This window comes from Sciurus carolinensis, chromosome 2 (assembly GCF_902686445.1).
Source record: "Sciurus carolinensis chromosome 2, mSciCar1.2, whole genome shotgun sequence".
NCBI lineage: Eukaryota > Metazoa > Chordata > Mammalia > Rodentia > Sciuridae > Sciurus > Sciurus carolinensis.
Window position 1 is genome coordinate 87,152,744 of NC_062214.1, and position 26,716 is coordinate 87,179,459.

Below are 26,716 nucleotides of genomic sequence, written 5' to 3' on the forward strand. Positions count from 1 at the left end.
TAGAAGTCCAAAGCCCTGCTACTATGTCCTCCTCCAAAGCCTTACTTTTGACCCTACCTCCTGTGTTATCTCTGACCTCAGCACTGTCTCCCTCACATCACTTACCAATACCCCCAAAGCAAGCCCCACTAGAGCAGGGTTTATCTGTCCTCCCGGCACAGTGCACCCTCACAGTGAGACATTAACACCTGCTTAGATGGGGGAGGGGAGAGGAGGGGTGGAAAACTGACTTTTCTAAAGCCACAAAGCCCAAGAGTGACAAAGTCATGAATGGACTCTGGACCACGCCCAGTCTACTCCAACTTGGAAAGAGTTCGCTGTTCCTCTGGGTCCTACCCTAACCCAACGATTATTTAGTTCCTATCTTCAAGGACCACAGTGTTTATTTTTAATAATAAACACCGTTCATTCAAGGAAAGAAGGCGTCCAGTATAGCGTGGAAGGACACGAAACCCCCAGGTCGGTCGGTCCCCCAAAACGAGAGAAATCAGGCCGTGCCTGCTCCCCAGGGCACCTCGGGAGTCAGCCCGGTCTTTTCCCGATGTCCCCACTCGGTTACTGCGCAATTCGCTGGCCTCAGTCCGCCTCCGGGGAGGCGCACCATACCCCGGCAAATCCCGGCCCTCACGTGGTCATACGCGCTGCGCGCGCGCGCGCCCGCCGGCACACCAGCCCCGCCACCGCCGCCGTGCGCTCCTGCGCCTGGAGCGGGTCGCCCCGCCCACCCCCGGCCCGGCCTCCGCGGCCCGCGCTCTTCCTCCCGATCCCGGGCTTGTTGCAGAGTCCCTTCGCCCATCGCCGAGCTGGTTTCTAGCTCTGGCAGACTGGGCCGAGGGACGCCGGCGGGGCAGCCATGGAGGCAGCGGCGCGGAGGCGGCAGCACCCGGGAGCGCCGGGCGGTCCGGGCTCGCAACTCGGCACCTCCTTCCTGCAAGCCAGGTGGGCGCGCGCTGGCCGCAAGAGCGGGCGGGTGGGTGGTCTCAGCGCCGGGCGACTGGCCTCGCGACCAGGGCCTGAGACCAGGAGCGCGGCGGGCAGGCCCTTCTATGGGGCGGGCCAGGGCGGAGAGGAGCCCGGCGTGGGCTGAAGCTGCACCACCCTTGCCGCAGCCCCCTAGTCCCCTGCCCCGCGCCGGCTTCAGTCTTCACTCTCTTCCAGCGGAACCCCGGGACCCCCCGCCGACGCTAGGCAACCCCCCGCCCCGCCATTGCTTGAGTTGGGGCTGCCCCTTCCCAAAGTTTGGGATGCTCCTCCTCTTCACCCTTTCCCCCGGTGACTGGGCCAGCACCCGGACGGCCGGTGGGCTGGGGAGACTCTTAAATGGTCAGGAAAACTCCAGCGGGAGCCGTGGGCCCAGGGGACGCAGCCGCGCTCTGGCGCCTCTAGCTCTTCTGGAAGTTCGGGTGCTGCCTCCGAGTCCTCAGCGTCCCTCCATCCTGAACAGGACTTGGATTCTGCTGTTAATCGGAAGGCTCACGTTTTGCCCTGAGGAGCCCAAGAAAGTGAGAATGTAACAGAAGGGACAGCCGAGAAGCGAGGAAGCTCCCAGCGAGGCTATGCAGAGCCCTTCTCTAATCCAAGGGGAGACCGTTTTGGTGTATCTGATTGGGCGGGGCAGAACTAGAGGCCCCACCTTTTAATCTTTCTCTCCATTCTGCCTTCATCCTGTGTTACTGATCAGATACATGCATTGTATTCAGCAGGTATTCATTAAGCACCTCTGGCCTGTCTACCCAAGGTCTTCTCGTACTGTAGGAGCCGGGGAGGTCAGAGCCCCAGCAACGTGCTAAGTAATGTTGGAAGTTTAGGGAGTCTCAGAGGACTCCTCAGGGCACCTGAGGAAGAAGGGCTGTTCCAGCCAGGGAATGAGTGTGGGGAAAAGGGTGCAATGTGAAGGGAAGCGACTGGAGGACTGATTTTGCAGCGCTTTTCATACACCAGGCCTGGGACTAGAGCGCAGAACTTGAGGCAGTCCTTGCTCTGGGGGCGGGGTACAACCCTGAACCTAGCCAGACCCGACAGGTTAAGAATGCAGCCTTTATCCCCTAGGCACTGAGGGGTCATGGAAGGTTTTGGCGCATCCTCATACTCAGTTTTAGTAAGCTTGTGATTTGGGATGATGAGAGAAGTTTGGCACACTGGGCTGAGCCCAGGTCTTTCTTTTGCTACTGAGGAACCATAGACTTTTTTTCACTAGGAAACAAATTACTGAGGATATGTTGTCTTGTGTCACATACATTTTGGTCAACAACTGCATCTATGTTGGCCACCCCATAAGATAATATCACTTAGCCAGAGGTGGTTGTGGGCACCTATAATCCCAGCAACTCAGGAGGCTGAGGCAGGAGGATTGCAAGTTCAAAGCTAGCCTCAGCACCTTAGTAAGACCCTGTCTCAAAATAAAACATAAAAAAGGGCTGGGGATGTTGCTCAGTGGTTAAATGCCCCTGGGTTCAATCCTAGTACAAAAAAAATTTTTTTAGTGCTATTGTAGCCATCTTTGTGTAAATATCCTCTCTGATGCTCACACAGGGCAAAATCACTAAAGACACATTTCTCAGAACTTAGCCCCATCGTTAAGTGATACCTGCCTACACTTTATGACCCATTTGCCCATCTAAGTTTCACCTCAGCCTATGAGTTGATCATTTTATTGATGAGAAAATAGGTTCAGATGACCAGATTGAGGCTTATACCGTTTTACTGACCAGAAACATTGATTGTGTTCTGCAGACATTCATTAAGCACCTCTGGTGTGCCCATCATTTGCCAGGCACTAAGGGGGTCATAATTATCATGTACGTTATGTCTGTGGATTGATTGTAAACACTGAAAATCAATATACAATGTTGACATTATTTAAGCTGTTTAAGCTATTGTTCCCACTGGACCCAAGTTGTGGTTAACAATTACATTCTTGTATTTTTCCTGAAATTTCTAATTGCTTCCCCCCATTTTTTGCCTGCGTTTCCTGTTTTTTTTGAGCAAATCGTTCATGTCTGCTGTCTTACTATTCTTTATATAGAATCAAAATCAGCCTTTCTGTAGTCTCCATTCATAGGTCCCTACTTGACTTCTCCAGGACAAGCCCCCTCTCTTTTCTGCCATCCAGCCTTGCAGATGCTGCTGATGGCCTTGAGTATTTCCACCATTCGGCTCACGCTCCCCAACTGTCATGGTGTCAGTTTCTCCATAAGGTAGACTTGGAGAGCTGTGGAGGAAAGCAGAGGCCAAGTTTGTTTCAGGTTACCTTCCATTGTGCGCTCACCATTGTTCTAAGCAGCAGGTACTGGTGATTGAGACCTAGGGCTAGCATGGGCAGGGCCTCAGCATGTGGTGTGTGGAGTCAGGAGCTTGGGGTAGCCTTGAGGTTGCTCGTCCTCAGGTGAGGGCCAGCAGAGGAGGTGCCATTAGCCTCCATGATCTCCTCTTGCCGTCAGAGTCCCAACAGAAGAAAACCAGTCAGAAGCTGATCAATCTTGATTCCCAGGCTGGGAGGCCCTGTGACTACGTTTTTTTCTTCCCTGCCCTGCCAAGCGAGGCTGGACTAGTGACAGAGGTTCCCACTGACCGTGATGCTTCCCAAGATAGAAGAGGAAATAGTTCCTGAGCCCCTAGTATGTATGAGGCCCCCACTACCTCTACAGGCACCTACCTAAGTACCTCCCTAGGCTTTCAAATCTCCTTGTCCCCAACATCCCAATTTTTGCCCAGTTTGGAGGTTTCAAAGCAAAACACCGAGGGCTCTTACCTTCCTTCATCCTGACTTTGAGCTTGGAGGCTGTCACTGGCTGCATTTTGAAGCCCTTTCCTGATGGTCACTAAGAGAAGGAGCAAGGTGTTACCTCTCTGCTGACCCTGTCTCAAAGCCCTGAATTGTCCTCCCAGTTACTCTGGATATCTACCCCCTCTGAAGGTTCACAGCCCCTCCCTTCTTTTCCTCTGTCCCCAGTGAGGTGAGCCTCTCAGCTGCCTGCAGGGCCTTTGGCACTTCCACTTCCAGGTCTTTCCTCCCTGCCTCAGGGCTTTCTTCCTTCCCAAAGGCATTACATACTGCCCCAGGCCACACTGATCCCTTTCTAATTTGATCTCCTAATATGCCACTCAACTTCTTATACTAATCAAAGAGAGCGTGGGTCTTGAATTCGTGGAAACCCAGGTTTGAATTCTGTGCTATTCAGAACTCCTGGGTTGCAAGTAACAGAAAGCCAGGGTGCACTGCAGCAAGAGGGACCACGCTGGCCCAGGGACGCCAAGCCACTGCACATTCTCATGATCCCCTCCCCATCCTTTCTTCATTCACACCTGGCAGTCCCTGGAGGGTAGAACCTTGGTTACAGGCAACTTTGGGACTTGTGACCTTAGTGCCCCAAAACCAGAAAGGAGGGGTCTCTTTCCTGATCTCCAGTTTGAAATATCCTACTAGGCCAGCCTGGTCGCCAGCCATCCCTGTAGCCAAGGAAACACCATTTCTTCCCAGAGAAAGAAGGGGCTGGGAAATAGAGATAGGGTGGCGAAAGGAATGGCTGCAGCAGCCCCTTACTGCCCAGGCGACAGTGGTTAAGCACATAGCCCCACTAAGCCTCAGCGTCTGCATCTGTGAAGCAGCAGGGTCAGGGCTCTGCTTCCTGCCTCCCGCTGCTGCTGGGAGGATTAGATGAGATGGCTTGACCAGAGCTCCTGGCAGAGCACACAGTTGTGTTCTTTGGGAGGGGTGGACACTGACTAGGAGGGACTGGAAGACTCCTGCCACCAGAGTTCAGTGAGATCCCCAAGGACTTGCCTCCCTGACCTCTAGTTGCTCCAGTGTGAATTGTCCTTGGATCTGGCTAAAAAGGATCCTGGAAATTTATGGAAGAATTAACTTTGACAGAGGAAAGTCTTTGAGATGCTTCTAAGCTAATGTTTGCCCTTAGGAAAGGAGTAACTGGTAATTGTGATTGCTTTAAATCAGCCATGGGTCACTGGGCCTGACTCAGGTACCGAACTGAGAACTTTGGAGAACATGGGTCCATGTCACACAGTGCCTCTTCTGGACACAAACAGGACAGTGAAACTCGGATCAGTCATCTTAGGAGGTAGTGGGCTGCTTGTCTCTGGGGGGCGTGCAAGTAACGGTAGAGATGCCTGGAAAGAGGATTTGGACTAATGGGGAGGCAGATGAGTTGGGAGAACCTCAAAGGTCAGCTCTGTTCTCGAGGGCCCAGCTGGGGAGCACAATTCCAGCCCCATGATATGATGAGTTAGCATAAGGTACTTCTTGTGGCCCTGGTGGGCCTTTGGGAAAAGCTTCATCAGAGAAACCTCCCCAGAGGCATTGGAGCTAGCCCTTGAACCTCAGTGCGTCTATGAACTGCAGGGGACCAACTTCTTTGCTAAAGGGATGTGTTGTCGGGTGGCATTCCATTCTCGCTACATCGCTCACATCAGCTTGACCCTGCTGGCTTCCTTCTGGGTTCCACTGTGGATTAGTGAAAAGGGAAAATCCAGCAGCCCCCGACTTACCTCCTTCTAGTCCCAGAGCCTCCTGGCCCCCCTGTAAGGCAGATCTCATTGGAGGACTCTGATTGGCCCAGCTCAGGTCATGTGTCCATCCCATGTGCCGATCACTATGAATACAACTTTGGGATGGAGGCTGAAAGTGTAAGCCCTGGAGTCTAATCATTTTGTTTTTAAGGTGTAATTGTGTGATGTTGGACAAGTTACTTTGACTTTTGGGCCTGTTTCTCACTTGTAAAATGGGGTAATATGCTAACTTCAAAGGGTTTCTGTGAGGATTAAAGGAATTAAATGAGGGGCTGGGTTTGTAGCTCCGTGGTAGAGAGCTTGCTTATTGTGTGTGAAGCCCAGGGTTCGATCCTCAACACCAAAAAAAAAGAAAAATAATCGGATGAGATCACATATGTAAACAGCTACCAATAATGCCTGGGGTGTAGTAACTACTCAATAAAGGTCCCTGCTGGCCTCCATCATCATGTTTCACATTCTGTAGCCACGTTTACTTCCTCTGCTTCATTTTATTTCCCCCTCATTTTACAGGGGAGAAAGTCAACAGTTGTTACAGCTGTGTGACAGTTCCCTTCCTGTATCCCAGGGAAGCTATATCAGGGCAACCAAAATCCACCTTCCCTTTGACTGCAGGACTCGACCTCAGTATTTCCAGCAAAAACATTTCCCTAGGCCTCAGTCCTGTGTGTCTTCCTGCCTTTAAGTCCCCACCCCTCTTTGTGGCTCATTTTGGGGGAATATTCTCACAGAAGAAGAGCTGACCTGTCTCATCTTGTTCCTTCCCAGGCACAGCTCCATCAAGGCTGAGGAGGCTGAGCACACGGCTCCCTTCCACCTCGACCTCTGGTTCTACTTTACTCTGCAGAACTGGATTCTTGACTTTGGCCGCCCCATTGCCATGGTGAATGTGAAACTGGGGATGGAGCCCCTGCCTAGCATTGAGGAAGTGTGACGTGAACTTGTTGAATGACCTGAGATGAGTCGCCTCCCCTGCCAGGAAACAGAGGAGCACTTTAGCTCTATGCCTGTGGCCAGCCAGGCAGCTGTAGCAAGTGAGGGTGTCTGGGGAGTCATTACTCATGTTTTCAATGAACAGATACTATGCACACAGTCAGGGGGTTGTGAAATGTTTTGACTTTGCTTGTGAGTTTTCCCCAACCAGGCCAGGACTTGGGATAGCCCAAGAGGAGGACAGGGCATTCCAGATGGGTGTAGCTGCCCCCTACCCACCTTCCTCTTTTAGGGAAGGAAGAATTGAAGTTCCTTTGTAAATCATATCTATTTTCTACTTGGTTGCCTAACGTCTACTGTGATTTGGTTTGGAAGCTGTCTGTCCACTCAGTGGATAGAGCAGTTTTCACATGTGGGCCTAGCGAGGTCTTGGCCATCATCACGGGACCTGGACTGCCAGAGCTCTGTGTCCAAGTAGACTACGTGGGCCTCCTCTCCTGTGTTATAAACGGAAAAGCCGAGGCCTAGAAAGGGGAAGGACTTGCCAGGGTCATTCAGCAAATTGGTGGCATGGCCACGTCCCAAAGTAGTCTCCTGGAATTCAGGGCCATTTATATGGTACTCTCTGGGAGAGAGTCCAGGTTCAGGCCCTGGGTTTTTATCTACCTTGTGACTGGGAACATGTCCATTTATCTTCTGTGGGACTCAAGTTTCCCTGTCTTAAAGTCCTTCCATCCTGGTGCTGCCAAGAGGGCATTTTGCATAGGAAAGAGCTCACAGAGAATTAAGGGGGTGCCTTGCAGGCCTGTCTGGTGGGTACATTCCTCCCCTCCATCCCCAGCTGGTGTTCCCTCTCCAGTGGTTTCCTCTCAACAAGCCCAGCGTGGGGGACTACTTCCACATGGCCTATAATGTCATCACGCCCTTCCTCTTGCTCAAGGTAAGTTCTTTGTTCTACCTTCCCCTCATGCCTAGCAGGGAACTGGTGCCAGGCCCTGGGTGCTGAAGCCAGCTTTCCCCAACCTGCATCAGGGGATGCAGACTGTGACGGAGGAAAGAGTCCAAGGTCTGGGCCAGCAGGAGTCGGGCTGCCGCTGGCTCAGGGGTGGAGATAGGCCCTCTTGGGCCCAGTGAGCCAACAGATGAAGCAGGAAAAGTGACTAGGCAAGAGGACCTACAGACAACTTGGGGGACAGAGGCAGAAGGCGTGATTGGGGTGTGTTGGGAAAGGCTGGGGTCTGTTGGAGAGGCTGGTGTGTACCATGTGGCAGAAGAGGTAGCAACAGAAACTGAACCCTGTCCCTCGTCTGGAGAGCCCTGGCTTTGGGGTGGCCCTGGAGCACTGAGCAGAGACTGTGACTTTGCCCTTCGGCAGACAAGGGCTCTTGAACTACTCATCCCTCAGTCTCCACAGGGAATTGGTTTCAGGAATCCTCTGGATAACAAAATCTGCAGATGGCTTAAATTCCTTACATAAAATAGCATGACATTTACTTTTTTTTTTTTTTTCCAGCACTAAGGATTGAATCTAGAGCAAGGCAAGTGCTCTACCACTGAGCTATACCCCCAGCTGTTTTATTTTTTATTTTGAGGCAGAGTCTTGCTGAGTTGCCCAGGCTGGGCTCAAACTTGCGATACTCCTTCCTCAGACTCCCAAATTGCTGGTATTTTAGGAGTGCACCACCATGCCCAGCCTCCAACATACTTTAAATCACTTTTAGATCACTTCTTATAAATAAGTAGGGTTGGGAATATAGCTCAGTGGTGGAGTGCTTGCCTAGTGTGTGTGAGACCCTGGGTTTCATCCCCAGCACTTTCCCCCTGCCAATAACAAAAAACTAAACTAAATGCTGTGTCAGTTGTCAGGTACACTGTATTACTTAGGCAACTGTGACAAGAAGTGCGCATTCAGTACAGACACAGTTTTTTTTTGTTTTTTTTTTTCCCCCAGTGTCTCAGCCCTGTGGTTGGTTGGATCTATGGAATGTGGAGCCAGTGGGAGCTGGTGGATGGTGGGGGGGGCAACCACATTACCATCTCCTACTGTGCCTGTCATTTTGTTTAAAAAAATTCTTTTTCAAATCTCCAAAAGAAGAAGGGTGTGATCCGCAAGTATAGTTTCTGTGGTTTCAGAATGCCCAACCCTTTCCCCATCTCCTAACGTTTTCTTCCTGTTTGCTGTGAACCGGCCACTTAGAAATCAGGTCCCTTCAGCAGACCAGCCAGCCACCCAGGCACAGCTGGGGCTGTGGAGGGCTGGGCCTGGAGCCTGGACTCCTGCGTCAAAGGCCTGGTGTCATCCCTGTCATGTATGTGACCATGAGCAGTGAGCTGGTCCCCAAGTGATTCTCCCCTGAAGAGGGTGATATTCCACAACCCCTGCTGGGTTCATGGGATCATGTGAGAATCTGGAGCTGGACTGGCCCCCTGAGGGCCTCACCCCACCCCTGTTTGAGGGAGCGAGGCAGAGGGTATCACAGGTGGCAGAAGCAGGGGCATGCCGTGGACCTCACTCTGACCCTCAGCTCATCGAGCGGTCTCCTCGCACCCTGCCCCGCTCCATGGTCTACATAAGCATCATCACCTTCATCATGGGCGCCAGCATCCACCTGGTGGGCGACTCTGTCAATCACCGCCTGCTCTTCAGTGGCTACCAGCACCACCTGTCCGTCCGGGAGAACCCCATCATCAAGAATCTCAAGCCTGAGACGCTGGTGAGGCCGCGTGTGGCTCCGCATGGAAGCTCTCTGGGCAGACCCTCCTGGGAGGCTGAAGGCATGGGCCTCACCTGACCTTGTGTTAAAGGCATTCCACTCGGCAGGGGCACGGTGGCCCTTGCTAAGCCAGGATGCTCAAGGATTATTAGAAGTGTCCCATCAACTGGCTCCTGCCTGGGCCGTGTCTGATAGAGGGCAGGGAATGGGGGCAGTAAGGGGAAATCTGTGCTGGGAAGCAGGGGCTAGAGGCGCTGCCCACCCACTGAAGCACTTCCCCCTCTAACCCCGCCGTGTCTGTGCCTCCTTAGATTGACTCCTTTGAGCTGCTCTACTACTACGACGAATACCTGGGCCACTCCATGTGGTGAGTGAGTGAAGGGCCAGTCTGTCCGTCCCAGGGCCAGGACGTTGGACTTGGGCCCCAGATCTCCATGTGTTGAGTAGAGTGGCCAGAATGATATTCTTTTCCCTGTGAGGTGCTGTGAGTGGGACCCTGAGTGAGCCTACCAGAGATCCCCACCTGCTGGCCTGTGACAGTGGTCCAGCTTCCTCCTTTCTGCCTGCAGTGTCCATAGAGGCCACTAGAGGGCAGTGAGTGGCTGTTCTCCAGCCCTGGCCAAGCCTGGCTCCTGGGGGTGGGGAGGAAGGAGATTGCAGCCTTGATAAACAACACCACGCATCCTAACAGTGATGGGGTGGGATGGAGAAGGGACCCCTACCTGGGTCAGGCAAAGCACTTTGAGAATGGGAAGCTGAGAAGAGGCAGCGGACTAGTTGTGGGGGCAGAAGGGAGGGCGTTGTACCATTTGTGCCCCACCCCCCCAACTCCCAGGGCAACTCCTTCTCCCCACCCCCTTCCCTGCAGTCTGGAGGAAACCTCAGAAATGTGGGTTCAGCCTCAGGAGATTCAGAGCCCAAGCTGGGAGGTGCCATCTGCACCCCTCTGCCCTGCACAGGATAAACAGGCCAGAGGGAGGGGCAAGACCAGATTGACGCCTAGGAAGGGAGGAGCCAGCCCTGGACCTGGTGACTCAGCCTGAGCCAGCTGGGCTCTCTCAGGCCACATGTGTTTATGGATCTGTTTTCAGGGCATGAAGTAGACCCTTCGGGCTCAGGGGGCCTCAGGGTCCCTGGACAGGCCTCTTCCCTGCTCTCCCTGGCCTTGCCTGAGACCTTTCCCATGGAAGGTTTGGGAAGGGTGGAGGGGCAAGGAAAGAAGCCTGGGGAACTAGCTAGAGATGGGCCAGGTGGGGAAGGGAAGAGAAGAGATGGAATGGAAAAAAGACTGTGTTTCTGTCCTTGTGCAGGTGGGAGGAGCGAGGGTGGACTTTGGATGAGATTGGGAGCTGGGAGCTGAGAGGGTGAAGGGCTTCACTGAGGACCCTGGGGGCCTGGCCGTGTGTGCTCCATCCTCAGCCCTGCTGGGTACCAGTGTTCCTAGGCTGGTGTGGAACTGGGACTGCTGGTGTCTGGGTGTGTTTATGAGACAGACCTGCATGTCCCCCATGGAATGAGTGATGTGGCCAGGGCAGTGTGGATCCTGTGGGCCTCTGACTGGCGTGAGCCTCATCATCTTGTTTCTGTTCCTGTCCCACCCTTGACCCTTGACCCCCAGTGCTGGGAAGGCCAGGTGCAGGGGAGTGTCCCTCACCTAAGCGAGGTGTTTTATAAACCTGAGACAATCAAGGAACCAGTGAAAAGATGGTGGGAAGGAGACCTGGATGGAAGCCGGTTGCCAGGGCCACACGGCAGGCCTCTAAGACACAGACTCTCTGTCACAGGTACATCCCCTTCTTCCTCATCCTCTTCATGTACTTCAGCGGCTGTTTCACTGCCTCCAAAGCTGGGAACTCCATGCCAGCGCCTGCTCTGCTCCTGGTGGCACCCAGTGGCCTATACTACTGGTGAGTGCTCATTAGGAGCTGGCGGCGGAGACAGGGCAAGGCCAAGTGAGCCACCACAGTGAAAACCCACACCTGACCACAGACCTGTGGTGGCCCCAGGTGGGACTGGCCCTCTCCAGGTCACTGTCTAGTAGGGGCTATGACAGTGCTTTGTGGTGGCTTCTGTTCCAGGAAGCCCAGGCCTGAGCATGACAGGCTGGTGGAGGGAGAATAAATGGCACCGTCTCTCTGTTCTCTGCCCCTCTCCTCCCCACTCCTCCCCACCTCCAACCCTAAGACCTCCAGAGCCCACTGGGCCCCAGTGTCCCCTCTGTGAAATGGAGGTAATACCTGCCTGTCTCCCTCAGAAGATGGTGAGGATGTGGGGAGGGGAGAGAAAGGGGCTTTGTAAACTATGAAGCACCACAGATATGACGAGACAGACTCGAAGGAAGGCCAAGACCTCAGGACACCTTGCCTGGTTTCCTCTTCCCCTTAAAGAGGACCCAGACCTCAGCCAGGCTCTTACCCTCTTGCCATGGAGACCGGTACCCCTTGCTGCCTCAGGTTGTGGTATTGCAAAGGACCCAGGGGCCCATCTCTGATTGGTAGCCCCTCCAAACATGAAGAGGGCCCCTCCTTCCCTGGGCCAGCTCCAGCCACTTCCAGGGCCTGCCTGACTGCCCTGCCTGACTCAGGCCCCACCAGGGCTGATCCATATGCTCCCTGAGGACAGGATTAAAAGGAACAGTGGCATTCACAGCAAAAGGGAAAGGGGCTAGAGCTCGCAGCCGCTGCTCACCGGTAGCGTGGTGGTGCCGTGGCAGGAGCAGCAGCCATTCATTGAACAGTGTGCTTGTCTAGTAAGAGACGCATGGCACTTGAAGACAGTCTCCAGGGTGTCACATAACTTCCTAAGTCAGCAGTGTGATTCTCCCTAGAGAGAAGAAGCAGGTAACCCCCCAGAAACCCTCCAACAAGAGCCACTGAGCTGGCTGCGTGCTCCATACTGCCCCAAGGTACTGTGGCATCTCTGGGAATCTCAGACCATGTCTCAGCCTTCAGGGAGACACTAATGACAACTGCCATATATGGCAACTGCATTCCCAAACCCAAATGCCTAGGAAGTCACACAGGTAATGGGCAAGCAGCAAGAGGCGGCAGGTGAGGCTGTAGCAATGGGCAGGGATGGTGGCAGAGTGTGGAACAGTGCCCTCTGAAAGGGACAGCTGCTGTCTGCTCTAGTTGGTTATTGTTCTGCGGAAATACTCTGATATGACCAGAGAAGCTAGAAACCCACAATTCTAGATATTCTTTCATTTAAACTTTAGCAATTAGCTCAAAACTTTTACCACTAGCAAGTACAAAACAACTAATGTGCCACCCACGGGTGCAGCCGACGGGGCATGGCTCCCTGGGCCTCTCACCTGGTGAGCTGCTCTGACTTCCTGGGAAGGCAGCCTGTGCCCAGGTCCCGGGAGGGATGCTGGGCAGGATGGGTTGCCATGGCGCCCATCTCACCTTCACTCGTGACCCGCCCTCCAGGTACCTGGTCACCGAAGGCCAGATCTTCATCCTCTTCGTCTTCACCTTCTTTGCCATGCTGGCCCTCGTCCTGCACCAGAAGCGCAGGCGCCTCTTCCTGGACAGCAACGGCCTCTTCCTCTTCTGCTCCTTCACCCTCACCCTCTCGCTGGTGGCACTCTGGGTCGCTTGGCTGTGGAATGACCCCGTACTCAGGAAGAAGTACCCAGGTGTCATCTATGTCCCTGAGCCCTGGGCCTTCTACACCCTCCACGTCAGCAGTCAGCACTGAATTGGGCATCAGCCACGGCTGTGCTGCCGGGCCAGATGGGCCGTGGAGGGCAATGTGGCCCCGACGTGCCCTCTTGCCACTGCCTACCCTCAGGCCTGTGCTGATCCTGGACACTAGGTTACGCAGACTCTGTGCTGTCGATCAAAGCGCCTCTCCCGAGGGGCCTCATTTGCACTAGACAGACCCATGGTCGGGAAGTGGCTCAGGGCTCTGGGCTTGCTGACCCCTTGGGGCAGCCTTATCATGGATGGGTGGTTTTGTCCTGTCACCACCCTCTCCAGCCTGGAAGTGGTGTGTGTACCCCAAATCCTCATCTGACCCCAGTCCCCCATAGTGTTGAACCACCCTCACCCCAGGGAGCCAGAGGCCTGGCCTGAGCCTTGGGCCTGGCCATGCTGCCCACCTGCAGCTCTGGCCTCCCGTCCCACGTGGCCCACATGGTGCAGCTGGCTGTGGCTTCTTGAGCTGCCATGGGAGGAATTCTGAAACCCTGGCTCTGGTCCCTGAGTCACCCTGTAGGGGCACCTCAAAGCTTTCCACGTTCAGCCCTGTCAGCCTGAATCTCTGCCCACTGCCAGTGGCCCTGCTCCCAGCAGGATGGGCCCCTGCCTCAGCCTGCCTTCCCCCAGGGGCCCAGGGGCCCTCAGCACAGACTAGCCTCATTCCAGTTGCACAGGCCCTGTGTGCTGTGGGTCTCCCGGGCCTGCCCTGCCTCTCCCCAGGCCTGAGATTCTCTTCTCACATTGCAGGCCTGCATCCCACCCCTAAGGGTCCCCCAAACCCTGGGCCAGTCCCTACCTGCTGGCAGCCCTGGGTGGGAAGAGGACGAACAGAGGCTGGTGGGGCATCCAGCCTGACTGGAGGCTATATCTGATTTGGGGTGTGCAACGGGGAGGTAGGAGGGGGCCTAGAGTGGGGGAGAGGTTGGTTGGCCTGGGTCCCGGGCTACAACCCAAGGTTCCCTCTAGTAGCAGTCCTGGGCCACTCAGCCTGGTCTGGCCACTGCCCACTGGTTCTGTACACCTCTTACTGGGCTTCTGTGCAGGGGTGGGGGGAGCAGAAGAGCCTCTTCATCCTGGTCAGTCCAGCTCTTTTCAGAGGAATGGGGACAGGGCATTTCTTGACCTGCCCTTTAAGGATGTCCCATTGGGCCTCCCTGCTGTGCTGCCTTTTGGGAGGTGAGGGGAGGCTGATTTGCTGGAGGTGTCACTTAGCCTTGGGTAAGTCATTTGACCTCTAGGGGCCTCAGCCCTTAATATTCCAAGGTCTCAGCCTCCCCCACAGCCACCATGAGCTGATGTTATCAGACAACACCGGACAGGAGACAGCCACATCCCTGTGTCCTGTGTCCCCACCTGTTCCGCATACTCCTTTGCTTGCTTCCTTACCTCTAGGACACTGGGCTTGGTGGACCTCTCATGGGCAGGGTGGGCCTTGTGGTGGGGGGCTGTGTAATCTTATTCAAATTGGAGAACCACTGATAAGAAAACAGGAAAAAAATAAAAAGCCATAAAAGTGGCTGTTTAGAAAGGGAAGAAATAAATTACTGGAGCCTTGAAGATTCCTGTCCCTCTTGAGATCTCTTTGGCAGTTTGCATGTTTCCCTGGAAAAATGTCTTGATTCGTCGCCTAGAAAGTCACAGGCCAGTGGTTCTCAGTACATTAGGACGACAGAAGAGAATGCAGAGTTTTGCCCACACCGCTGAATCAGAACCAGCAGATGGGCCCTGCAGGGATGCTGATGTAGGCTCCATTCCGGATCCTGATGGCTCAAGGTGTGGTCCCCAGACCTGCAGCTTCCACTTCACCAGGGACCTGGCGAGGGGCAAGCAGCCCACCCCTTTCAGACATCGAGTCTGTATCTTGTGGATCTAAGTGAGCCAACTTCAGGGTGGGGGTGGGGACAGCGTTCCCAGGGGCAAATTTTCGGCCTTTTGTGAATTTCCCGGGGCTGCTATGACAAGGTGCCACAGCTTGATGGCTTCAAAACAGTTTATCCTTTCAGTTCTGGAGGCTAGAAGTCCAGAACCAAGGTGTTGGCAGGGTTGTGCTCTGCAGGTATGAGGAGAGGATCCTTCACCTCTTCCAGCTTCTGGTGGGACAGACAATCCCTGTGTTCCTTGGCTAGTGAGCCCACCCATCTCTGCTTCTGTGGTTCTGCAGCCCGGGATCCCTTCCTTGGGTTATGATCCACCCTCCTCCAGGATGACCTCATCTAAATTCTATTGCAAAGACCCACTTTCCAAATAAGTTGACTCATGGATTCCAGGTGGATATGAATTCTGGGGATGCTGTTCAACCACGTAGAGGCCTGAAGCTTGGGCTTCATGAGCCCTCCACTCTGGGGCACACGGGACATGGGGAAGCAAAAGCCAGTAGGCCTCTGAGGGCCATCTCTGTGTCCCTTGCCCATCAGGTGCACACAAAGCCCACCAACACTTGCTTTCCTCGGGGCCCCTGTGTGTGTGGAGTGGAGGCCTTTGGGGAGAGCGCAGCTTGGGAACAGCGTAAGATGGAGAGGAGGAGATTGCTGCCTGCGTTCCCGGGGAGGATGGAGGGGGCTGTGAGCAGGAGCCTAGAGCTTTTCCTGCTGACGCCTGTGTGAGGCGTTGGGGCCCAGGGGCTCTGCTGGGGAACCTCTTGGACAAAGTAACCTGGGCCAGGTGTGCAGGGAATAGGAGCTTCCCCTGGCCTGGAACCCCTCCTGTGAGCGTCCGGAGAATGGAGGGCAGGGAGAAGGGACCCAAAGGAAGCCATGGCATGCAGGGGAGGTGCCAGGCTCCCAAGAGGGGCCAGGGTTCAACAACAAAGTGAACGAGCAGCCCTCGGGTGGTACCAGAGGTGTGTTCTGCTGATTCGACTTGTTTCCTTTCTCATGGAGTGTGGCGCACCATGCCCTGGACAGCTTGAGTTTGTGTGTGGTGAACCCTCCTGAGACCACCACTCCAAAGCAGGTTCTTCATCATCTGTGAGACCCCTAGGAGACCTACGAGAGTAAGGGGGGCATTGGTAAGAGTGGCAGGATGCTCTGGGGCACGTAGCTCACCAGAACGCGTCAACCTAAACCCAAGGGAATGGCTCACCTGCTCCCAGCCCCCTCCCAAAGGCAGGTGATCTGGGGGAGCACTTCAGCCTGGCCATCGCAGGCCCCACAGCCCAGCTCTGGCCCGCCCATCCAAGCCCTGCTGACGTCCCCTCTCTTCCTTCTCCCCGGCTCCTCTGAGCAGGCCGGGGCCTTCTGTACTCCACCACTACCAGCCCATCCTCAGCCTGCACGGAGGAGCCGGAGCCCTCCTGCCAGATTCTCTGGGTCCAGACACAGATGTGAAGAGGTGACTGAGGAGGCAATTTGGGAGAAAGGACAACCTTTCACATGGGGGTGATCAGGACAAAAGGGAGGGAGAAGAATGGACCAAAGGCAGGTGCTTATACAAATTAGCAAGAGTTTCATCTTCCTTGGCACCAGCAGCCCCCGCCACACCTACTGGTCCCCTTGTGTAGGGTACCACCTAATGACCCTGACAGCATGGGCAAAGCTTGACTTTAGAGACCCCAGCTGAGCCAGGGAAAGGGGACAAGGCTGAGAACCCAGTTCTGGTCAGCACCCAGTGGTTCTAGGGTGCCCACCCTGCCCCTGTCCTTTGCGGGAGATGGAAGCACTCAGGAATCCACAGGCTGCAGAAGGGGGAGACTGCAGGTGGCAAGGAAGAGTGGAGGGACCCTCCCAGCCAGGGGAGCATCACCTGAGAGGACCCACTCCAGGGCTCTGAGTAGGCCAGCACAGGGCTGCACAGCAGCCAGGCCACCCCCAGCACTCCCAGGGGCCTGGAAGGAGGGAGAGCTGGGCACTGGCCAGTTGATTCTCCCAGCTGCTTGAAATGCTGGCAAGGGGGAGGATGCTGAGGCACAGAGGGGCGGTGTCTGGGCTCAGAAGGCAGGGAGGATGGGATCCCAGCCTGAGGGCCCTGAGGCCTATGCTCCTGCAAGACTGTGACCCACGCAGCTCTCTGAGCTGGCCCATGCGGGATAGATGTCATTCCTCCTGCAGGGTCATGGGTGACAAGCCTTCAGAGGGAGTGTGTGCAGTGCCCAACTACAACAAGGAGCTTGTCAGTGTCCCAACTGAGCCGCAGGAGAGAGACCAGTTCCCTGAGGCAGCCCAGGCCAGGGCCCAGGCTCAGCCCTATGTCAGGGCTGCCTTTCTGTTCTCTACTGACCCCATCTCAGAGTCTGGTGCTCCCAGGATGGTTCAGTTGCCTCAGAGCATCAGCCTCCAGAGATGGGGCCCCTGAGTCTCATGAGAGCCCTTCTGCAACCCCATTTCCTCAAAATCAACCTGCCTGGGTTGGCCAGACATCCGCTGTGCACAGGAAGCTGGAATCTGACCCTAGTGGCATGGGGCCCAGTCTCCATGGCAGCAGAGGATTTATTACTGTGGCCTCCGCCCAGCTCGGCGGACTTTCAACTCAAAGTCAGAGGAAGAGGAGCTGAGAAGTTAGTTCTGGGAGCAGCAGGAGCCCCAGGATGGTAAGTGGGACCCATATGGCCGGCTGGGCGGGAGGGCCTCAACAGAACCCTGCCCTGACTGTCTCCCTCTCTCTGCTGCAGGCCAAGTTTCTTTCCCAGGACCAAATTAATGGTAGGTCGGGTTTGCTCTTTAATTAGCAGCTCCCAGCAAAATCTGGACCTCTTTACGTGCTCCACTCCTTTTCTATTGGTGGGAAGGAGGGCCCCTGCCACACCCCCACGACAGGGGGCCAGCCTGCGCAGCGATACTGTCACCTGGTGACAGTGTGTGAGTGGGAGGGACCTCAAGGGTGGGACTGCTAGTTGTATGTTTGGGTGATTTACAAGCCAGGTACTGGCTTTCCCGCCAAACCCCAGAGCCGAATGGTCAGATTTGGGGAGGAAGAGGTTAGGCAGGAAGACAGAGACCACTGACATGACTGAAAGGCAGGAAAAGAAACAGGGACTTTGAGATCAGCAAAGAGAGAGCGAGCCCAGGTCTATACCCTTGGGCAGGATATGTCTCCCTGGGCCTCAGTTTCCTCACCTGTAAAATGGGGTCATCTGGGGTCCCTTCTGCCTAGTTTGAGCATGAGCACTTTCTTTTCTGGGTCCTTCAGTTTCGTGCAGTGTAGGGCTGTTTCCACAAGGCCAGGAGAAGAGGGTTGAGTTACACAGAACTAGGTCCCAGATGGGGGCTGTGGGGGCTGGTCCTGAGCACCTGCAGAAGAAGCTAGCACCGCCAAGGCATGCACAGCCAGCTGCTCCTGACGCCGTGCCCTGAATCTGCCCCAACAGTGACAGCAGTGGAACCGGTAGTCAACCCCTGTACTTCCCATTCCCAACTCTCTGCTGAAATCTCCCATTGTCAGCTAGACCCTCCTGAGCCCTGGAGATAAAACTGCAGGCACCCAGGGCCCACGGTGCCCTTGGTCCTACAGACATTGGAAGCGCTCCATGTCACCTGGGCAGCGACTCCAGAGTTCTGGACACCCAGAGCTTGGTCTAGAAGGGACACGTGGGGGGTGCGGGCTCCAGGTGGGTACCTAACCACAGACCCCTCCCCTGACTCCTCACCCACAAACTGGGCCAAGACCAGAGAGGGCAAGTCCAGGCCCAGAGCAGGGCCCACTACCCCAACTCTACAGGTGATGGTGAATGGCAGGTTCAGGGCTGGAGTCCGGCTCTCCGCCTGTGTCCTCCTCCCATGCCTGACGGTGAGGCTCACTGGCTCCCCCTCCTGGGGCCTCTGAAGTTCCCAAAAGGAAAAAAGGAAATTTCTTTTTGTATTGGAGTCTGACACCAAGAAAGTGACTACGGATGTTTAATGAATGAAAGACTAAACAGGGATAGTGGGAAGAACAGGAGCTTTGGAGACAGCAGACCTAGAATCCAGCCGCTTGAGCTTCAGTTTTCCCACCTGTGAGGTTGGAGAGGGATGCCTTCAGGTGGCCTGTATATGCTAGGGACAAAGGAGAGTGCCCATTCGAAGCTTGCCAGAATATGAGAGCTACGTTTTTAGGAGTTCTGCAAGCCAGTTGTTAGGACCAGAGATTGTTAAATACCTCCGCTCAGCCAATGCTCTATGCCTGACAGAGAGCTAAGGAGACAGCCGCTGCTGTCAGAGTTGAAAGAAGTTTCAGCTTAATGAATGTAATTTGTACTAGGGTGAGAATTAGTTTAGCAGTAGATCACTTATCAGATTGAATGACAATACAATTTCAATTCACTGGAAAAAGAATTGCATTCTTTTGTCATGATTTGACAGGTGACGTTGGCATGTAACCTCACTTGTCAAATCATGGTTGAACCAAAACCGTAGGTTAGCAGTGAACATGCTAAGTACTGGCGAAACTCACTGGTGACAATTAGTCGCTAGAACTTTTTTAGAGTTGAATATTTGACTCTGTATCCCTCGTGGGTCCCACGTCCTTTGTCGAGTGCATAGTAAACTTGTACCTACATGTCAGAGCTGTTGTTGAACATTTTCCAGCACGTCACTGGTACCTTCCTAGGCCTTGTTGAGGTCTCTTTCTTTTCTGGGGCATTTGCATTTTCCAAGGAAAAACCTACAAGAGAGTTTTATCCAATTCATTCACCAAGTGTTCCTGTGAGTCTTTTCCCGGTGCCAGCCCCGTGCCAGGCATTAGAGATAGAGCAGTGAACACAATAGGTAAGTCCCCTGCCCCCGGGGGCCACCGGGGAGGACAGCAAGGAGGGCACCAAGGATGGAGTGTTAGAGGGCTGGACTGTGAGGAGGAACCTCGGGAGAGGGGAGAGGTGTGCAGGGAGTGGAGGGTCCAGCAGGGCCAGGGCTGCTCCCCAGGTGGCCCCCTTGTCTTGTTCCAGTACAGGAACTCCAAATTCAGATCTGGCCTTGCGGTTTTTAAAAGGTATATCTGTGGCAGTAGGAAGACAGAACACACTTGGCCTATCTGTTTTCTAGGAGGTCGGCCTCCATTTGAGCCCTGCTTGGCGATCCCCATGGGGGATGCAGTGTGCCCATCCCGTAGAGCCAGCTGATTCTGGGCCCTGACTTCCAGCTCTGACCAGATGGGGACAACAGTCACAGGAGGAGTCTCAGGAGAGCCAGGCACTCCTTTTGCTCGTGACAAACCCAGACAGACAAGGAGTGCAGGGTGCGGTGGGCATGTCTGTAATCCCAGTGACTCGAGAGGCTGAGGCAGGAGTATTGCAAGTTCAAAGGCAGCCTCAGCAGCTTAACTAGATCCTGTCTCAAAATAAAAACTAAAAGGGGGTATGTGTGGCTCACTAGTAGCACCCCGCTGGGTTCAATCCTCAGTACCAGCAAAAAAAAGAGAGGAAGGGGACCTGTGAGAGGCCACCAGGAGCCACACCAGGAAGAGGGTTGAGGGTCTTAATTAAGGAACATGAAGGGACCCTAGGCCTGAGCTGAGGGGTTGGGGGATTTCCTCTGGCTAGCCCCCTCCACCCTGCTTCCCTGGGACTGAGGGCAGTGTTGCCTGATGGGCAGAGCTCCACTTCAGGTGCCAGGCTGCTCAGGTGGGGCTTGAGGCTGCTCCAGGCTGGTCTCACACCTGCCTGACAGGAATAAAGATGGTGCCCGTCACAGTGCTGAGGATTAAGCGAGGGCTGGGATGAAGCGCTCAGCAATGGGAACTGTCATTTTTATTTCTGTTATCAGCTATCAAGTCCCTGGTGCAGGCCTCTGAGGACCCACCCAGGTGTGAGAAGCAGCAGGAGAGGAACAGATCCTTGAGCCGACTGGGAGGCCAGGGCCGGGGTCCCATAGCTGAGCGCAGAAGGAGCTTTGCCTGTGGACCTCGCTGGCCTCGCTGAGAGACACGCGCAATTGGAGGAGCACTGGCGCCTCCGGAGGCAGCCTAGTCTCACCAGAGTCAGGCTCCCAGTCGGCAAGCCGGACCGTTCCCAGGCTCCTGCCTGGCTTTCCCCTGCCTCCAGGGATCGGGAAGCACAGGGTGGTTTGGTTGGGCTGGGGAACAGTGTGATCAGAGTAGCCTTAGCACTGGCAGCTACTTCATCTCCACCAAGTACCAAGGGAGAAAGGGTCACAGGGCAGAGCCACCAGCCACCTTGGCTCAGACCCTCATTTCCCCTTGAAGGCTTTGAAACCAGGCCCAGGCTGTGTCAGAGGGCAACAGCTTGAGGGGCCAGCAGCCTGGAGGCCCAGGGCTGGGCCGTGTACTCGGAAGGGCCCACAGCTGTAACAGGAGTCGTCATCGTCATCATCATCATCACCACCACCATCACTAAACAGGAGAGACACTTACTGCCAGGCCTTCCTGGAGGGGGTTTCCTAGGAGTCTGGCTGCCCTGCTGAGGGCTCCAGCCCTCCCTGGGATGGCCCTGGAGAGGTTTTAGTTAGTGTGGAGAGGTTTTAGTTAGTGTGGGGAGAGAAGGGGACTGAGGAAGGCAAAGGAGGTGTGGGGCAGGGCTGCCACATTAAACACTGGACACCCTGTTAGATTTGAATTTCAAATAAACACAAATGTTTTCTCAGTGTGAGTATATCCCATGCAAAATTTGGGACATACTTATACTAAAAATTTACCATTTCTCTGAATTCAAGTTTAACTTGACAATTTTGTATTTTCCTTTGCTGTATCTGGAAACCTTGGTGGAGCAGGAAGTGAGGGGAGGGGACCAAAAGAAGGGAAAGAGAAGTGTGAAGGAGGGCTGGGGCGTAGCTAGGACCCGGGTTTGATCCCCAGTACTGCAAAAAAGAGGGGTCCTGGGCCCGGGCGGGAGGGCAGAGGAGGGCTGGGTGGAGAGTGAGTGAACGCAGCTGGTCCTCCCTCTGGCTCTGCAGAATACAAGGAATGCTTCTCCCTGTACGACAAGCAGCAGCGGGGGAAGGTAAAAGCCACTGATCTCCTGGTGGCCATGAGGTGCCTGGGGGCCAGCCCCACACCAGGGGAAGTGCAGCGGCACCTGCAGACTCACGGGATAGGTGAGTGGGCCGGGTGGGCTCAGGGAGGGGCCGCGGGTGGCGCAGAGGGCAGGGATGTTGGAGGGACTGGCCAGGTGCACTGTGGCCCATCCTCAGGCAGTGGTGGCACCCCACCTCGCAGGGGCGCCGGGTCTGGGCGTTCCACCACGTTCATCACAAACCCGTAGAGAAGCAGTGCTGTCAGTGATCCCAGCATTGTTTTAAAGAAAACATCGGCCCTGTCGTAACCTACTCACAGCCACCAGGCGACTGGCCCAAGTACCTAAGCCCATGGTGGAATCAGGACCAGAACCCAGTTCTTTTGATTTCAAAGACTTTCCTGAAAATCATGCAGCACTGCTAGGAACCTGGAGGAAACCCTCCTGAAACGTTGCTGGGGGCTCTCTCTGGCCATGGGACTAAGGCTGTTTTCATTCCCTTTATTGTTGTTCCTGTATTTTCAACAATGGGAACAGATAGGTCTCTTATAATCAGAAACAAGTAAGTTTTGTGGTCCCTTTGGGAGAATTTAATTTTTAAAGTCTGGGGTGACTGTTTAGGAGCTGGACTGCCAGGAAGGAGGGACTGGCCCAGAGGAAGCTGTGGCCTGCTTAGAGCATTTAAGCAGGAGCCCCAAGGCCACCTCTCAGTCTCTGGTCCTGTTTCTTCGTCTCAGATGATTCTCAGCATCTGCTGGGACACTGGAGGTCACATTAGCACACACCTGCAGCAGCAAGCCCTAGGAGCCATCCTGGGGCAGGCCTTGGAGGGCAAGAGCCTGGTGATGGGGCACTCAGTGGTCCCCATTTTCAATTCTGAAGGGGTGTTGGTTTCTGTCTCCTCTAAACAGGATGTTGTGGTCAGGGGAAGTTCTGACTTCCTGCCGTTGTGGCCAGGCCAGTGTGTGGGCTGAGGCTTCCGGACATGTCTGGAGGGGGCTGCGGGGAGGGAAGGCACATGAGCAGCAGGGCAGGACCCGGGACTTGAGACCCCGGGGGACACTCATCCATCCTCAGAGACGTGCTCTGGTGGCTGAAGTGGGGAACGGACACATGGACCTAGTTCCCTCCAGTTCAGGGCAAGAGGGAAGCACCAGAGGGGAGCCCAAGCAGTTGGTGCTGTCTGTGACTATGCACTCCAAGCCTCTGTCCCCCAAGTAGGCAAAAAGAGGAAATGGTAACCATCACCAAGAGTCACTGGGTGAATGAAATGAAGAATATCCAGTCCAGGGGCTGGTCCATGGTGGGAGGGGCTGTGCCTTCTTCATGACCACTGTCACCATTATGAATCAGGTGGCCCTGGAGCTGGCAGTGAAGATGGGGCAGGAGGGTAGGTTGGCTTCCCCAAGAGCTTCTCCTACCCCACTCACTCTGCTGTTTGGGGGTCTCCTAGACAGAAATGGAGAGCTGGATTTCTCCACCTTCCTGACTATTATGCACACGCAAATAAAACAAGAGGACCCAAAGAAAGAAATTCTTCTGGCCATGTTGATGGCAGACAAGGAGAAGAAAGGTTACATCATGGCGTCCGAGCTGCGGGCAAAACTCATGAGGCTCGGGGAGAAGCTCACCCACAAGGAAGGTAACCGCCCGACCCTGGCTCCCAGCATCTGGGGAGGGCTAGGGAGTGGGGGAGTTCACTGAAGCACAGTCCATGCCGACAGGGTTGTGCAGGCTTCTGTAGCTGACGCACTAGCCGAGGGCTGGTCTGGGCCCAGGGGCCAGGGTGGAGGGCCAGCGTGGGGAAAGCCCAGCTTGGATCCAGCAGCAGCAGGGTAGCGGAGCATCTGCCCCGCTCACGCCGTGTCCTGGCTCTCACCGGCTCTTCGTTTAGTGCACAGAACACTCGTCCTGGGGAGGACAAGTGCCTCTTCACCTATCAAAATGCCGACGCGGAGAGTGGTTCTTGAGCAGCAGAGCTGGGAGCTGGACACAGGTCTAGGATACCTCCTTGTCCAGTGCTGTCCCCACACCACAGCCAGCTGGACAGAGCTGCAGCCTGCTTTCCAAAGTGAAATGCTACTTTGCTCCCGACCCTGGCAGCTCTAAGAGCTCCTCAAGAAGGGGGTTCTGAGGGGCTGTTGCTGGGACAACTAGAGAAGCAGACCTTGTCTTGCACCCCCAGCAGCCCATGTGCCTTCGGGCTTTGGAGCAGGACCAGGGGCCTGGGCCTTCTGGGAAAGCCTGTGTATATCGTAATGGAAACCCATACCCATCCATCTGCAGGTGTTCTTCCTGGTCCTGCCATAGCTGCCATCCCCCTGGAGGCCAGTTTTTCTACTTAGTTGGCCAACTTGCCAGCAGCGGTGTGGATGGGAGGGCAGGCCTGGCCACAGTGGGTGTAGGAAAAAGACTTCAGTGACAATTGGCCATCAGCCTTTGGCCAAATCCCAACAAACACTGCAGGGGTTTCGAGGTTGTAGTTTGAATCTTGCTTCCCTCTCCTCTTGGGAGACCTCCAACAGGTCCCTTACCCTCAGTTTCCTCCCTGGAAATGAGGTGGTGATGATCCCTTGGGGCCCTTTGAGAGCTCACATTCTGTAAACGCGTCTGCCTCGATTTTATCTGCCTTCACAAAGGCACAGAGCAGAGCATTTAAAAATAGCGCTGGGCAGGCAGATTCAGCTCCCCACGTTCTCAGGCTGGCAGCTCTCACGGTCTCATAGTTCACCATGGTGTTTTCAAGTGAACCTGGGGAAACGTGGGCTGTCCTCAACCTCCCAGGCTCCGAGGACGCTGCTGGCTCTTCATGTGCCAGGTGGATGTCAGCAGAGAGGGCAGAGGCTCATGATTTTGTGGTTAATGATCTCTGTCCAAAGCAACACCGTGCCTCCAAACTCACATCTCTTATTTGTTTAACCTGCAAAGAACATTTTGAAGTAAGTAGTGGAGATCAATTTCCCTCCCACTTGCTGTGGGAGATAGGATGATACCAGAAGCAGGAATCCTTATCCTGGGTGTTTGAAAGAAAATATTGTTTTATTAAGAAACATCCTTGGAGCAGCTGGAGGTGGCCCCAGGGGAAACCTGCTTTGTCAAGCCTGGGACAGGCTGACTTTAGCACCCTCATAGGTCACAGGTCTCTCCAGAAAGACAGTGAGGCTGGGCCCACTGGTGTACACCAGTAAACCCTGGGACTCAGGAGGCCGAGGCAGGAGGATTGTAACTGAGGCCAGCCTCAGCAACTTAATGAGACCGTTTCAAAAAGAAAAAAAAAAAAGGTTTGGGGGTATAGCTCAGTGATTTAAGCACCTCTGGGTTTAATCCTCAGTACCTAAATAAATAAAAAAGCAAGTAACAACAAGAATCCAACCCCCAGCTGGGAAATGCTGCCTCTCTCCAGGCAGGAGGAGGTGCAGTGACTGAGGCTGGAGCCTGTCCACTGGGACAGTAACCAACTGGCCAAAGGACAGAAGCTGTTCCATGAAATAAATTACTCTCTCCTCAACATTCTAAAAATACTCAGAACTCCTAGCAGCTTAGGCATGGTAACGATACTTTCAAGGAGAAGGGTTAAGCCTAGAATCAAAGCATGTTTTCTCACTGCCCAGAATTACACGTGGAGTCGTCCAGGGCCCAGGAAGGCAGCACGGGGCAGTGAGATGGTGTTTGCAGGAGGTGAGGGTGAGGCTGGTCCCAAGGTAGGTTGGCCCCGAGAGGCCACAGTGGAAAATGGCTCTTCTTGCCAATGCCTGGGACAAGCTAGTATTTATCTCAGAAGTCTAACTGGAGGCCGGGGGGGAGACATGCAAATGAAGCCTTTTTTTTTTTTTTTTTTTTTTTTTTTAGTAAGGCAAAATAATAGCGGTTTTGCAAGCTTTGAGCTTTAGACACTGTTAGATTCATTTTCCCATGCCCAAAATACATATCTTTTTCCTTATTGGTGCAAGGCCCATGCTCGGTCGCTGAGCTGCACCCCTGCCCTCCACTTTTCCTTAGAGTGGTGAACGCAGCAGAAGCACTTATCACTAAGCCCTCTTGGTGTGGAAGTTGCATGGGGAGGAATGTTGACATGAAGGAGCGGGGAGGTGAGGGGCAGTGGAAGCCTGGGCAGCTCTGTCCAGGAGGGATCTGCAGAGGACTCCTGTGCTGCTGGGAGGTGGAGGGTGGTCAATGGCATGCAAAATATCTGGGCCAGATTTCCATAAATCAAGGCACAGAGGTCTGAGGTCTTCTTTACAAGCAAACACGAGGTGGCTTCAGTAGCTGAATCCTTGCCAGTACCCCTGCCCAGCCCCTGCAGAAAGCCTGAAAACCACCCCAGGTGGGAGGGGCAGGTTGTCCTTTGTTCTCTGGTTTACTCCCTGGTGTAGGGGAAATCCACTGACTGCTCAGGGAAGACCTTTGGGGAGCCCCAACCTCCAGAGAACGGTCTTATAACCCCAAATCCAAACTGAAAAAAATGATATGATTTATTGCAGTGGAGGATCTTTTCAAGGAAGCAAATATTGAACCAAACGGCAAAGTGAAGTATGACGAATTTATCCAGAAGATCACCCTTCCCGTGCAGGACTACTGAACGAGCAGAGTGCAAGAGGGCCTCCCTGGGTTTGAAAATCTGGACTAGTTCATTTTTAATAAGGAAAATGTTCATTTCATCCTAGGGTGATGGCAAACATAGCAGCAATGACAACATTAGCAGGGGATAAGTAGTAATAAGTAGTTCCAGCCATGGCATCAGCATGGCTTTAATAAAGCTCTCATGAGTCCAGCCTTTTCTGTGGTTTTGTCAGGCCTATATTCCAGTCCTGGGTCTGCCACTTACCAGCTGTTATCACTTAGGGCAGATTATTTCACCCCTGAAGGCCTTAGGGTCCAGACAAAGCCTGGATCTCCAGGTCTTACCTCGTGGAGCCCATTGAGGAAGGATGGAGATGGGGCCTTGAAAATGCACAGCAGCCTGA

General features: G+C 54.4%; 2 protein-coding genes across 2 annotated transcripts; both read left to right on the forward strand.

Moving 5' to 3' along the window:
* The first annotated feature begins 652 nt into the window (after positions 1–652).
* Cln6 (CLN6 transmembrane ER protein) lies at positions 653–14,576 on the forward strand. Its single transcript, XM_047539799.1, has 7 exons — positions 653–939; positions 6,295–6,409; positions 7,301–7,399; positions 8,985–9,173; positions 9,485–9,540; positions 10,958–11,080; positions 12,605–14,576. The coding sequence occupies exons 1-7, from the start codon at positions 854–856 to the stop codon at positions 12,873–12,875; spliced, it is 939 nt and encodes a 312-aa protein (XP_047395755.1). The 5' UTR covers positions 653–853; the 3' UTR covers positions 12,876–14,576.
* Positions 14,577–17,271: 2,695 nt separating this feature from the next.
* On the forward strand, positions 17,272–26,716 carry Calml4 (calmodulin like 4). Its single transcript, XM_047539800.1, is given in 6 exon segments — positions 17,272–17,368; positions 17,371–17,402; positions 17,484–17,514; positions 21,694–21,834; positions 23,206–23,394; positions 26,234–26,716. Coding segments are annotated over 6 exon segments (573 nt in total). The 5' UTR covers positions 17,272–17,286; the 3' UTR covers positions 26,332–26,716.